The following is a 13,612-nucleotide window of genomic DNA, read 5'->3' as shown; positions in this document are numbered from 1 at the left end:
GCTTTTGTTTGTTATTCCAGTCAATTCATGCTAGAGACAGTTAGCTGTTACTTTCTCCCTGAGTTGAATCAGACAAATTGCTTTGCAGCATGGAAGCCCAGGCACCTACATAGATCTCTCAATTACTGGGCATGTTTGAGTAGACAGTGTTTAGGTGAATCATAGACCATGCAGGATTAAACCTTCAATATTTGCTGGGATACTCTAGAGATATTTCATAGAAGTACTGAAGTGATTGTTTTTAGTCTAATTGGCAGTCATTAGAGAAACGCATTAAGGTTGCTACCAGGCTGTCAGTATTTTGCAGGAGGAATTCAGGCACATATTGGAAATGTAGGTTTGTGCTATTCAAGTGGATTAAAGGTTTGTCACTTTGCACAACAAATCCAGGTGCAGTTTTTAAAAAAAATACAGTGGTATCTCAGTTTACGAACTTAATCCATTCCGGAACTCTGTTCTTAAACCGAAACCATTCTTAAACCAAGGCGTGCTTTCCCTAATGAGGCCTTCCGCCGCCGGTGCCCTTCCATCATTCGGATTCCGTTCTTTGACTGAGGTAAAGTTCTCAAACTGGGACACTATTTCCACTTTTGAGGAGTTTGTAAACCAAATTGTTCTTAAACCGAACTGTTCTTAAACCGAGGTACCACTGTAATAAGAATCATCTGGTTTTTATAGTTAAGAAAGCGACCAGGGAATGCACTAAAAGTGTTGGGTCAGGATGAATGCTTGTCGTCATGGAAGCTCCGCACAAATAAATCAGAACAAATGTTCAATAAAGACTGGACATAAGCTTGCATACACACCATGCCATCGAAGCACATTCAAAACACATCATTCCCCTCACATAAAGAATCCTGTGGGAACTGTAGTCCGTTCCAATGATAAAGCATGAAACTTTTAATCTCAGAATTGTGGGTTCAAGCCCCACATTAGCCAAAAAGATTCCTGCATTGCAGGGGGTTGGACTAGATAGCTCTTGTGGTCCCCCTTCCAACTCTACAATTCTATGATTCTATGTATGCTGGGAATTGAATGGTAAGCTATAGCTCCCAGGGTGAGTGTTAAACTGTAGTACACAGTGCTGTGTACATTAGGCCACGATGTGGGTGAAGCCTCGGTCCAAACCTCAGTGTAAATTTTGCCAGATTGGAACCAAACAGTAAAAGGTCTGAAGTTTTGAACTTTTGCCCATGAGAAGAAGAGGGAGTGCTCCCACTGCCAATCCATGGTTTACCATTATTTCTGAATATGTAATTATCAATATTTTGAAAGAAATCTCCAAAGGAAATTATCCAGAAGGCAAGTGGACGAGAAATAAAATGGCAGCCCAGCTGCAGTGATTTCCTACATCCATAGGATTTCTACCACAGTGTCCCAAGTTGTTGTTGAACTCCAACCCCCATCATCCTCAGTCAGCTTAGTCCATGGACAAGAATGATGGGAATTGTAGTTCTGGAACTTCTGGAATGCTACTGTCAACCAGAGCAGACAATACTGTGGTAGATGGACCAATAGTTTGATACCTGCATTTGGCTGCTTTGTATGTTCCTAAGTAAACATCTGTTTTCACTGCCTGGTACCTAGATAAGTGACAGCTCCTCCACTAACAGATAAAGCAATTCAAAAATTGGAACTCATATGCTCATATGCTTGGCTCTTTGTGCTTTGGGATTTTCATCTCCCAGTGTTTACAGGTTACCTCTGCCTATGAGGTTTAAAGCACTTGCATGTAAACATTTTCAGGTTTCCTTGGTTGCTTTGGTAACATGTCATTTTTGAAAGAATCATAATGGAGAAATTACTGGAAGGCTGAAATGGCTTAATGCGAAGGATTGCAAGAGATTTCAAGGACGGTGAAGCAGCCCCTGAAAGTAATATTTGAAAGTGGAGAGCATGAGCCCTGTCAATGGTTTCTTAGACACCCTCCTTAAATCCTTAAAATGGGCTCTAGTCAGTGTTCGGTTGGGTTTATCACAAGCCTTCCACAGACACACTCCCCAGCTGTTTCATTGCTTCCAGCTAAGCTACCCAGAAAACCAGGGAGCTGTTGTGACTGGATTGATTGTTTGTTTGCTTGTTTATATGCCACCCATCTGACTGGGTTTCCCCAGCCACACTGGGCGGCTTCCAACAAATTAAAACACAATAGGACATCAAATATTAAAAACTTCACTTGGGCAGGGCTGTCTTCAGATGTCTTCTAAAAGTCAGATAGTTGTTTATTTCCTTGACATCTGAAGGCAGGGTGTTCCACAGGGAGGGCGCCACTACCAAGAAGGCCCTCTGCCTGGTTCCCTGTAACCTCACTTCTCACAATGGGGGAACTTGCCAGAAGGCCCTCGGAGCTGGAGTTCAGCGTCTGGGCTGAATGATGGGTGTGGATAAACTCCTTCAGGTATATAGGGCCAAAGCTGTTTAGGGCTTTATTCAAAATGCTTCACATACATTTAGCAATCTCCACAGCTGCTGGTGGTTGTTCATTATCACAAATGTGTCAAATGTACATTTTAGGATTTTTAAAGTATGTTTAGAAATGTGCCCATTGAGATAGGATACATATATTTATGGGGGGGGGGTGGAAAAAAATGAGATGGACTGGGTATATGAATCAATAGATGAGAAACTGACACAGTCCAGAAATAGACTGATCTGCCTGTCCCTACAGGGGTGACATTTGAACGCTGGAGTTTCTAGCTCAAATCTCAGTTTCTTAGCTGCAGTATGGTACACTAGCTTTCACCTAATGCACAACCTCCTGCATATGTCAATGCACAAATAAATTAAAATGCATCAAAATGCATAAGCATAAATAAAGGTCAAATAAATGTTCCAACAACAAACTGGCTTGTATGAGGGGACCATGGACAAATTTATAAAATACACAGAGAGGCTAGTTTTACTCAAGAATGTAACTAATGATCAACTCTATTTCCCCAAGTTCCAAAGCTTAACTATGCAGCTGAATATTGGAATTAACAGAGTGAATCATATTAGCATTGTGAATCTGCCTTTCTCCAGTGCTAGAGTAAATAGCAGGCATTAGTTAGAGAGACTGTACCCATCAGGAACATGCAGGTGCAGAATACTTCCAACATTCATGTTTATCTCCAAATGCTTTGGTATTTTGGTAACTTGCTTCCCCCTTCTCCTATCTTCAGTAGGACCATACATTCTGCTATTCATACATTCTTATCTTAAATCCACAAAGTGCGCCCATTATTACATTTTCCTTGTTCTTCCTTTGTGCCTCTGCACCCAAACAGTAAGTCACCCTAAAACTTTTGAAATGTGCAGCGATATTTAACAAGGTCAGTCGGAAGGTTTCTTCATAAAGTTAGCAATACCATTTTAATTCACCCATTTAACAGTGAAAACCATTAAGGCTTTGAAATGTGATTTTCTTTCCTGGATTGTTATTTAGCCAGGCAGGTTAGTTGGTTTTGTGAGTTGACACCACTAATATTTCCTTTTCCATTTTTATCTTCTTTGGGTCTTTGTTTTTGCCAAGGTTTTCTGAGATGCTTGGTGAGTCTGCAAGGAATTTTATGGTCGCCTCTTTTCATATGCCATGGTAGACTATGGTTTATGTCTTACTGGCAATGAACAGATCACTCCTACTTTGTTTCTCATCTTGTGAACACAGAAGCTGCAAGCCAAGTAACTTGGGTTGTCAAGAGGTGTGAGCACAGAATTATGCTTTGTTTTCCCGGAAACAAACCGTGATCTGGAGTCAAGGTTTGTTGTTGGCTTCCTAGGCTGGGGCTACCCGGGTGCACCGGGGGACCAATCCTGTGCTCCTCCTGATGTATGTTAACAGATAAATCTGAGGGCTCCCTTGGACAAAAAAACAAGGACACCAGCCAGGAATACTAGAGCAAAACAGCAGCCAGTAGGCTTGGTCTTTATTGAAGACTGTCGCAACAGGACTCCCACCTGCCACAAGGTGGAACAAGATGGAAGCCCCAAACAAAAGAGAACCCAAACTTTTATTAGCTGCTAATCCCCATGTTACATCCCCCCCCCAAAAAAAACTACATCACTAATACATCATGGTTTCATCATGAAAGGGGAGGTCTGGTGCAAGCACCGTAATCTGAGCATTCTGGATGCTGCCCTATGGTTCTCCTTGCCCTCCACCAAACACCCATCAAGTGTAACAAAAGAGATATTTACATTTCCCTGTTTCCCAGCCAAGTTAATCACACCCTTTTGTCTTCATCTGGGTTTGTTATTTCTGGAATGGCTACCTGTCTGGCACTCAGGTATCAGGATGCCAGGAATTATCACTCAGGCAGAGGGGCTGCTGAGTAGCTGAGCTCACATGTCTATATGAATTTCTGAAGTTTTCCCAGTGAGCCAGTACATACCGTAGATACATTTATCAGTGAATTGTTACATTTGGTATCGTGCAGCAAAGGCCCTTTGAATAGATAGGAAGAAACTGATGAAGTGTTTTGTGGGGACAAATCGCAAAAGTCACAAAAGTGATTGTGCTGATTTTGGTAGTGGGCTGCATGTGCATGATATCTGCTGGAGGGGCAACTCCCCCCTCCAACCTATACATAAATTCCTGCGACATGTACACAACCTCTCTTGGTGCCCTGCCCATTCAGGTAAGCAGCAGCAGTCATAGGTAGGTAATGGCACTGTGGTTTTCTTCCAGCCTCCTAACGTCAAGCTACTGTTTTTTGAAAAGACTGGGGAGGGCATGATCACAGCCACCCCTACCATTAGGTAAAGTTGAAGCCCTCGCCCCAGGTAGCAGATGCTGGAGGTTGTGCTGTCAGCCCCATGGCTGCTGCTCCTGAGCCCTCCAACCATTCCCCTCTTTTGGAGGAGAGAGCTGTGCATGCCACATGACCTGGCCTGGCTCTGGTGAAGAATACTCTCCCATCACCAGTGTTCAAGTAAGATGGAGCTGCCCATTGGGTTAGCTTTTGTGCTGAAATGTGCTTCAGGCGGCAAAAAGTCTTCAACTGGCCCTGAGCATTATTTGATCAAAATGGGGGACAGGGTAGGAGTCAGACGGTGGGGTTCATTTTATTAAGCCTTTCCGACTATCTGATAATGTGCATATTAACACACAAGCATTTCTGAGCGAGACATGTTTGGGGCTGCTTTGCGTCTGTGATTGAATCAAAGTGACACAGTAACTAGGTGATAAAGAGCATGGGGTGATTTTTAAATTTCCCATTTTTTCACACTACAGCACCCTGTCTTCTGCATCATGATGTGCAAACTCAAGTGATGGTGACAGAAGCAAAGGTTGTTTGAGCTCTTACTCATCTGTGGTATTTTTCAGCTTTAGGTATTTGATGAACAAGACCAGAGCAAATCTTCTGAATGAAGATCTTTATCTCAATTGGCATCTGTATTGGATTTGAATTGATTTTATACATGAGCTGTTTAAACTGTATATGAATCTTTTAAATTTTTTTATATATCTGCTATTGTTTTAACTGGTTTTTATATATGTTAACTGTTGTGTGGATGGATAGATAGATAGGTGATAGATAGAGATAGATGATAGATAGATATAGATAGATAGATAGATAGATAGATAGATGATAGATAGATAGATAGATAGATAGATAGATAGATAGATGATAGATACATAGATACATAGATGATAGATAGATAGATGATAGATAGATAGATAGATGATAGATAGATAGATAGATAGATAGATAGATAGATAGATGATAGATATTGTATTTTTCGCTCCATAAGATGCACCTGACCATAAGATGCACCTAGTTTTTAGAGGGGGAAAGCAAGAAAAAAAATATTCTGCACAGAGCATGTAAGCGGCTCTCGCTTTTCTTGCTTTAAACCCTTCTGTCCCTCCTCCCGCTTCGCTGAGAAGCCAGCAGAGCAAGCTGCGCAGCTCTCGCTGAAGCCAGCAGAGCAAGAGTGATAGCTGCTCAGCGCCTCTTGTTCTGCTGGCTTCCCAGCAAAGCGGGATGAGGGACGAAAGGGAGCCCTTACAAGGGAGCGTTGAGCAGAGCCTGGCAGCGACTCTTGCTGGCTTCTCCAGGAGGTGTGGGAAGGGACAGAGGGCAGCCCGTCAGTCCCTTCTCCCTCCTTGGGGAAAAACCCCCAAAAGCCACACACACACTCCACGCGGCTCTTTAAAGGGAGCACTGAGCAGAGCCTCCTGCCGGCATTCGCTCCATAAGACGCACACACATTTCCCCTTACTTTTTAGGAGGGAAAAAGTGTGTCTTATGGAGCGAAAAATATGGTAGATAGATAGATCACACAGCGAGAGAATTACTAGCATATTGCATACCTGTAAAGGATACCCCTTAACAAATGACTAGGGCACTGGTTGGCAAGCTTGAACAACAGAACACACAACTTTGTCCCAAGTGTCAAAATCACCCAAAAAAATGCTTGCTCCAGGTGAGAGATTTTTGTGTGTGATAGGACTTTTTAAAGTGCAAAAAAGATTTAAAATAATAAAGAGAAGTAAGAAAAATACTAAGGAGAAAAATAGTATTCTTCTACATTGCAGACATGTTCATTTTAAAACTCATTCTCACACTCACTTTCCACTACCAGGGAGGTTGCTGCGTTAATCCATTACTGGAAAACAAACACAGAACCTTTAAAGATTAACAGAATGATTGTGCCATTAGCTGTTGCGAACTTTGCATGATCTTGCACAGCTCTCAATCATTCTCATGGGGCCTAGACGGGAGAACTTCTCAGTGGATGATGACCTTAATGTTTGATGAGAGGTTTCAGAAATCTCAAAACTCATCTTGACACCATGAAGCAAGAGTTACATCTAGTATTAAGGTTAACTATGTATTCCCCTTCACACATGATTGCAATATTGCGGACGAGAGAAGAGGGCTGTGTCTGCTGATCCTGCCCCTACTGCCACATCTATGCTGACCTCCCCTCACCCCATTTACTATTTGGAGGACACAAGGGAACCCTGCTCTGTGCATGTAGGCTTCTCCCCAAATGTAGATCCCTGACTGCACAAGTCTGCACATCACATGCGTCAATTTCAGTTTTTCTCCGTTTCTCATTTTTCCCAATCATAAGTTCAGTTTGCCACCTTTCCACATCTGTTTGCAAACTTTTGTGGGGAGGACATCCTCATTAACATTAATCTACATTCCAGAACGCATTTTTCTTAAGACACAGTATTTTTGTATACAATTTTGCCCAAAATATCTCTCCCCCCCAGCATTTCTCCCTATTACAATGCATTGCTGTTATTTTCACCAATTCTTAGGCACACTTTATTCTAACATATACACTTTTGTATGTTGGGGGGTTTTATGGGTTGGAGAATTGCATCACAAAATTCAGAGAAATGTGAATTTCTGAAAATAGCTGTCTTTCAAAGAATTCTAGAGTTGGAAGGGACCCTGAGGATCATCTCATCTAAACCCTTGCAATGCAGGAAAGTGCAGCTGTCCCATGAGGCAGTGGTTTTGAACCAGTGTGCCGTGACACCCTGGGGTGCCTTGAATGATATTCAGGGGTGCCGCAGGCAACACTGGCCTCTATCCCTCTTTCCTTCCCTCCCTCCCTCTGATGCCCTCTCACATCTCTGCCTCCCAAAGGCTTGCACAGCTGTTTATTGCACCAGCCATGGCTATAAGCTCCACAGTGACCTCTCTTTGTGGTGGGGAGGGGAGGAAAGCCAGTGTGGTGTGGTGATTAAGAGCGATAGACTCATAACCTGGTGAACCGGGTTCGCGTCTCCGCTCCTCCACATGCAGCTGCTGGGTGACCTTGGGCTAGTCACACTTCTTTGAAGTCTCTCAGCCTCACTCACCTCACAGAGTGTTTGTTGTGGGGGAGGAAGGGAAAGGAGAATGTTAGCCGCTTTGAGACTCCTTCGGGTAGTGATAAAGCGGGATATCAAATCCAAACTCTTCTTCTTCTTCTTCAGAGACCAGGGATGGCAGCAGCAGCTGCCCAGAGGACTCCCAAGGAGAGGGGAAAGGAGAAGCAGCTGAGGGAACACTCCACAAGGGTTTGAAAAGGGTGAGAGGTTGCCAGCTCTGCAGGCAAGGGGTGGCATAACTGGGCTCCTGAGCCCCACAGGGGTGCCACAGTAAGAATGCAGTTGGTCAAGGGAGCCGTGGACTCAAAAAAGGTTGAAAACCTCTGCCATAAGGGGATCGAACCTGCAACCTTCATGTTACCAATGCCATGCTCTAACCAACTGAGTTTCAATTCACATAATGGTTTAGGAAGTGCACATTGGGTAGGTTCTCACTGAAAGACAAGCCGCACCAAGTTTATCCACCATTGCTGTACTCCCCACCATAGACTTCACCACAGTACAGTATGTGGCTGGCGGGGGCATAGCTGTCAACCTTTCCTTTTTTGCAGGAAATTCCCTTATTTCAGCGCCGTTTCCTGCTGCTTCCCGCTGCTATCCCGGAGTGTTAGATATCCCGTAGACCAGCAGTTCTCAACCTGTGGGTCCCCAGATGTCGTTGGACTACAACTCCCATCATTCCTGAGCTCTGGCCTTGCTAGCTAGCGGTGATGGGAGTTGTAGTTCAACAACATCTGGGGACCCACAGGTTGAGAAAGGCTGCCGTAGACTGTCTCTGGGACAGGTGAGGCTGCTGATCCCTTATTTTCAAATCCAAAAGTTGACAGCTATGGGGGGGGCAGGAAAGACACAACAGGCAGCAATTGGCTTCCTGCTGCCCCTGCCAGAGAATGAGGCTCTCATGAAGAACTTCAATCTTTCTCTATTGCTTAAGCCTGAGCGTGGGGCTTTGTCGGGTGAGTGTGTATGGGCCTGCCCTTCTCCCTTGCCTCTTTATCAACGTATATGTTTTTTCTCCACAGTGCCTGAATAGGTTTAATGTTGCCTACAATGCAATGATATGCATAATCCAAGCTCTAGTTGGGTTTTTCAAATCCCAGGGTATTATCTCTCTACAGTTGGTGGCAATGAGCGCTGGCAGGAACTATGCATCGTCACGACATCCTGCTCTCTCTACTAGCTGAGTTATCGGATACAAGATCATACTCTCCCTCCCTCCACCAGAGTAAAATTAATCTGTAATGGCTGATTGCAGATCTAGCGGCACATACAGAAGCCAGCTGTGTAACTGCTGCAAGTATGTTCTTGAAGTTTTCACTTGCATAAACTGACCGATAGGGCTCCGTGACTCAATCCTTAAAAGGTAAAGGGACCCCTGACCATTAGGTCCAGTCGTGACCGACTCCGGAGTTGCGACGCTCATCTCGCTTTATTGGCCGAGGGAGCCGGCGTACAGCTTCCAGGTCATGTGGCCAGCATGACTAAGCTGCTTCTGGCGAACCAGACCAGCGCATGGAAACGCCATTTACCTTCCTGCCAGAGCGGTACCTATTTATCTATTTGCACTTTGACGTGCTTTCGAACTGCTGGGTGGGCAGGAGCTGGGACTGAGCAACAGGAGCTCACCCCGTCACGGGGATTCGAACCGCCGACCTTCTGATCAGCAAGTCCTAGGCTCTGTGGTTTAACCTTCTTCTGACCTTTTAGACTACAACATCCATGACCTCAATGTGCTGTTGGGAGCTGACTGGGACTAAAGGATGTTGTACTCCAAAACATTCAGAGGTTGCTATGAAGGGGAAGGCTTGCTTCTGCACTCTCTCACCTGTGAGTAAACCCCATTGAACTCAGTGGGGTTTGCTCCTAACAAGGCATGTAGAGGACTGCGCTGCAAACTGAATTAAGTGAGCTTGACTTGCGCCTATTCAGAAATTCTGCGCAGAGCAGTTAATGTGGGAACTGCCATGTGGAGCGGATGTCTGATCAAATCTAGCTTCTAGCTGCACCATGGGCTCTTTTTCATACTGACTTACCCATAATTGCTAACAGGAGCGGTGCATTCACTGACTGACTGTAATCTCTTCCTATCGAAACATTTCATCCATGTCCTATTCAGAAAGGAGAAATCCCTACCTAGCTATGACAAGGCTGTTTAAGTAACGGAAACCCGGCCACTGTCGCTTGTCAGGCAATTAAATTGAAAGCATTCAACATCCTTGGAGTACGTTCTCATTAGGAAAGAGCTCGTCGAACAAATCAGCTTGGGGAGATTCTCTGAGGGAAAGTTTCCTAATTATTATGTGTTTCATATATTAAAGGAAAGCCCTAAAGAGTAACAAATCACTGTGTTTCTTCCTAGGGACGTGGGTCACGTTTGGAGGTCAAATTTCAGACGAGGTAAGCAAAGTTTCATTTAACTACAACTTGGGGGGGGGAGAGATTTGGCTGTGTCTTACTTCTTATATGTCTTTTTAATTAAAAGGCAAACCACAGATGACAGAATGTACAGAGTCCATTCCAGCAAAGGAATGATCATACATAAAAGAAAAGGGATTTGTGCTTTTCATGCACTTCAGAACATCTTTTCAGAACCTGGAATTTAATGGACAGCACCTCTGGCATTAAATGGCTCTGCGATCCAATTAAAATACCTTTTTAAACATGTTCCTGAAAAGAAAAGACACCTGTGGACCACTGACAGGGATATGAAGAATACATTTTGAGGTCAGGGCAGTGAGGAGCGTGAGTTGTGAGCTTAGCAGACCTGATTCACAATTCAGCTCCAACATGGGCTCAGTCGATAACCTCAGGCACCAGCTACAAATTACTATGAACACAAGACCTCTCCTACTGGCAACATATCCCCAGTAGTGTTTGGTTACACAGATAACATGGTATTATCTTCGTTGTTTCTTAGGCACTCCTCTCCACACCTTTCTATGTTCTCTATGTTATGCTAAAACAGTGGTTAAGAGGCTACAATCCTAAAGTATTATTTTTCCTGGGAGTGAGTCCCATTGAAATCAATGGAACATTTCTCAGCAGGATTGCGCTGCCCATTTCTTACATTCACGTTGCAAGGGTGGCTTGCCGAAACTGGCCTCTTTTTCTCTCTGTGACATCAGCCCGTGATGGTGAGCAACAGGGTCCAAGTTGTTGACATTTGATAGCTACTCCAAGCTGGTAAATATGTGGGTTTCAGGTTTTAAAACTTGTCTTTCTTGCTTGAACATGAGCTGAAGGGAGGTTATAAGGGAGAAGACCTATGAGGGGACTTTTCTGGGCTTGGGGTGGGAGAGGCTGCTAAGCAAATCTTTTGGCGGGTGGCAACGTGCTAGAGGACAGAGCCGAGTGTGCTGCGCAGCTTATCCTGCCCCTCCTAACCTGGCTTGCTGCTTCAGATGTGTGACAAGTGAGAGTAACTGCCAGTCTAGTTGGCTGCTGTCCACCAAGAAAGGGGACCATCTGTCCTTCACATAATCCCTTACGCTGGCCCTGCTTCTGCAGTATTTCAAAATGGTGTGCTGGACACATGAAAGGCGCTTGCCCCCATCAGTATTCCAGCTGTGTATCACTAAAGCAAGCATAGGGGATATGCAGTCTTCCAGATGTTTCTCCCATCTTTCCTGACCGCTGGCCTTGCTGGCAGTGGTGGCGGACATCAGGCAGGGTACAGAAAGAGCAAAGTACAGTGGTACCTCGGGTTAAGAACTTAATTCGTTCCGGAGGTCCATTCTTAACCTGAAACTGTTCTTAACCTGAGGTACCACTTTAGCTAATGGAGCCTCCCGCTGCCACTGCGCGATTTCTATTCTCATCCTGAGGTAAAGTTCTTAACCCAAGGTACTACTTCTGGGTTAGTGGAGTCTGTAACCTGAAGCGTCTGTAACCTGAAGCGTCTGTAACCCGAGGTACCACTGTATATTTCTAGTTGGGTGACTTCTTAAATCTCTGAAAGAAAAATAGCAGTGTGTATTAATGAGTCCAACAATTGGGGGCCAGTAGGGGTAAGTTCCTTCTTTGAGGAGCACTCCCCCCAAAAGAATGCTGGGTGGGTTTTCATGTGTATTTCATTGCAACATGGCAAATATTAAGGAAGGGCCAAGGTCTGTGCTCTCCCAAATATTCTGGACTTTACTCCCTGGTGCAACTCCTGTTGAGAGACACAGTGCTTCCCAAAGACTTTAGAGATTTGGATGGTGCCTTGGAGATTTGGATGGTGGGTTCTGTGTTTTGAGGGTCACTTAGATGAGTGATTGAAATAAAGCAACACACAGCTGCCTCTCCTGACTGCTCTACTCAGTAATCAGCACAGCTTCAGAACTCACTTGTATTGGACTGAAAACCAACCACAACAAAGAATTTAGAATAGGGGAATTTGTCATTTATTTTTTGCTCTAAGCACAATTCCTGCCATTGTTGTTGCAATCTTAACAGTGGGGAGTAGGCCCCACTGAACATACTAGGACCTCTGAGTACACATGTATAGAATGTATAGGCTCTATTTCTTTTTAAATCAGAGCATTGGCGCTTCAACACTGTGCAACTTACAAGAGCACTTTGAAGACCCCTGCAAAATTCTGGCAGATGTTCCCCGTAGTGGGAATATTCCAGTCCATTGGAGCGTTCACTCCACTATTCAGTGTCTCCTTTGGGACACATGTAGATTAGAGCCCTATGTTGTTTTCCAAAATAAGCCTGCTCGGCTGCAAAAATGAAGAGTGGCAGAACACTGCGTAGCAATGGAGAAAAGAAACTGTGCCTGCAAGGGTTGGTGAAATAAATTGTGCCGCTGAGAAGCCCTCGCAATGATTTCTAATAATGGTGACAAGAAGTGGGGAATGTGTAGTTAATAGGCTCTGTAGCAGCAGCATTGGAGATATATAGCTGCCATTATTATTATTATTATTATTATTGCCAAATTTAAATTTACACCTTTACAAAAAATACTGAATTGATTCCATCCTATGAGCTAATTTACTGAACTAAGTCCATGCTATTTTATAAACTGTTTCCTGGTTTTACAGGACACTTGGGATGAGCTTCCATTGTTCTGCTTATCCTTTTAATTTATACCTGTTATGAATTGCCTCAGTCTCAGCTGAGCGGTATGTGAGACTTCAGGCGCTCATGCAGGGTTTGTGTTTCTTTTGGAAAATTACGTACAATTGAGGCTATAGTGTCTTTATGACATATGGTTTATTTACATATACATGCAACCTAGAACCTTCAACAGAGGGGCTAGCAGCAGCAACAGCACCCCAAAACACGCCAGCTTATTCCATAGTAGGAGCATCAGCATCCCTTCTTTGCAACCTCTCTTGCTCTGCAGGGAACATCCCAGCTTAACCTCTCTGCTTCCTGGTTCCATCATTCCTGGCTCACACTCCATAGCTTCTAGGGCTAGGCTTTCCTTTTCTAACACAGGGAGATGCCTCACATTTGCATTCTCACATCCTTTGATCCTATGTTGTGTGAACACCTAATATTTTGATGCTCTGAACCCCCAGGAGGTCACCTCACAAAGAAGTCTTTCTGACTTCATTAACACTTGCTGATTTGGCTTGGATTACAATGTCCAATACACAACCCAGGAAGCGTGCCTACTTAACTAGCATTTTTACAGAGGCTTATCAGTGAGTCCATCACATCTCGGACTACCCCTAGCATACACTTGGGTCTGGCTATTCCTGGTGCCAACATGCAATTTCTAATTAAACCATAACATTTGTCAAACTCAAGCTTTCGGCACCCACTCTAAAGAGAACTTGCCTCTGTAGATCAAAGACACAATCT

General features: G+C 44.2%; 1 protein-coding gene across 1 annotated transcript in view; it reads left to right on the top strand.

The window, feature by feature from the left end:
- The window catches only part of KCNAB1 (potassium voltage-gated channel subfamily A regulatory beta subunit 1), a 162,744-nt gene that overhangs the window by 104,367 nt on the left and 44,765 nt on the right, over positions 1-13,612 (top strand). Inside the window, exon 3 of the mRNA XM_081008199.1 lies at positions 10,176-10,213. Within this exon, the coding sequence (XP_080864325.1) occupies positions 10,176-10,213 (38 nt within the window). The remainder of the gene's footprint in view (positions 1-10,175; positions 10,214-13,612) is intronic.

The sequence above is a fragment of the Podarcis pityusensis genome (genome assembly GCF_964106645.2).
Source record: "Podarcis pityusensis genome assembly, chromosome: 5".
In the NCBI taxonomy this organism is placed as follows: Eukaryota; Metazoa; Chordata; class Lepidosauria; order Squamata; family Lacertidae; genus Podarcis; species Podarcis pityusensis.
This window is presented reverse-complemented; position numbering and strand designations above follow the sequence as displayed.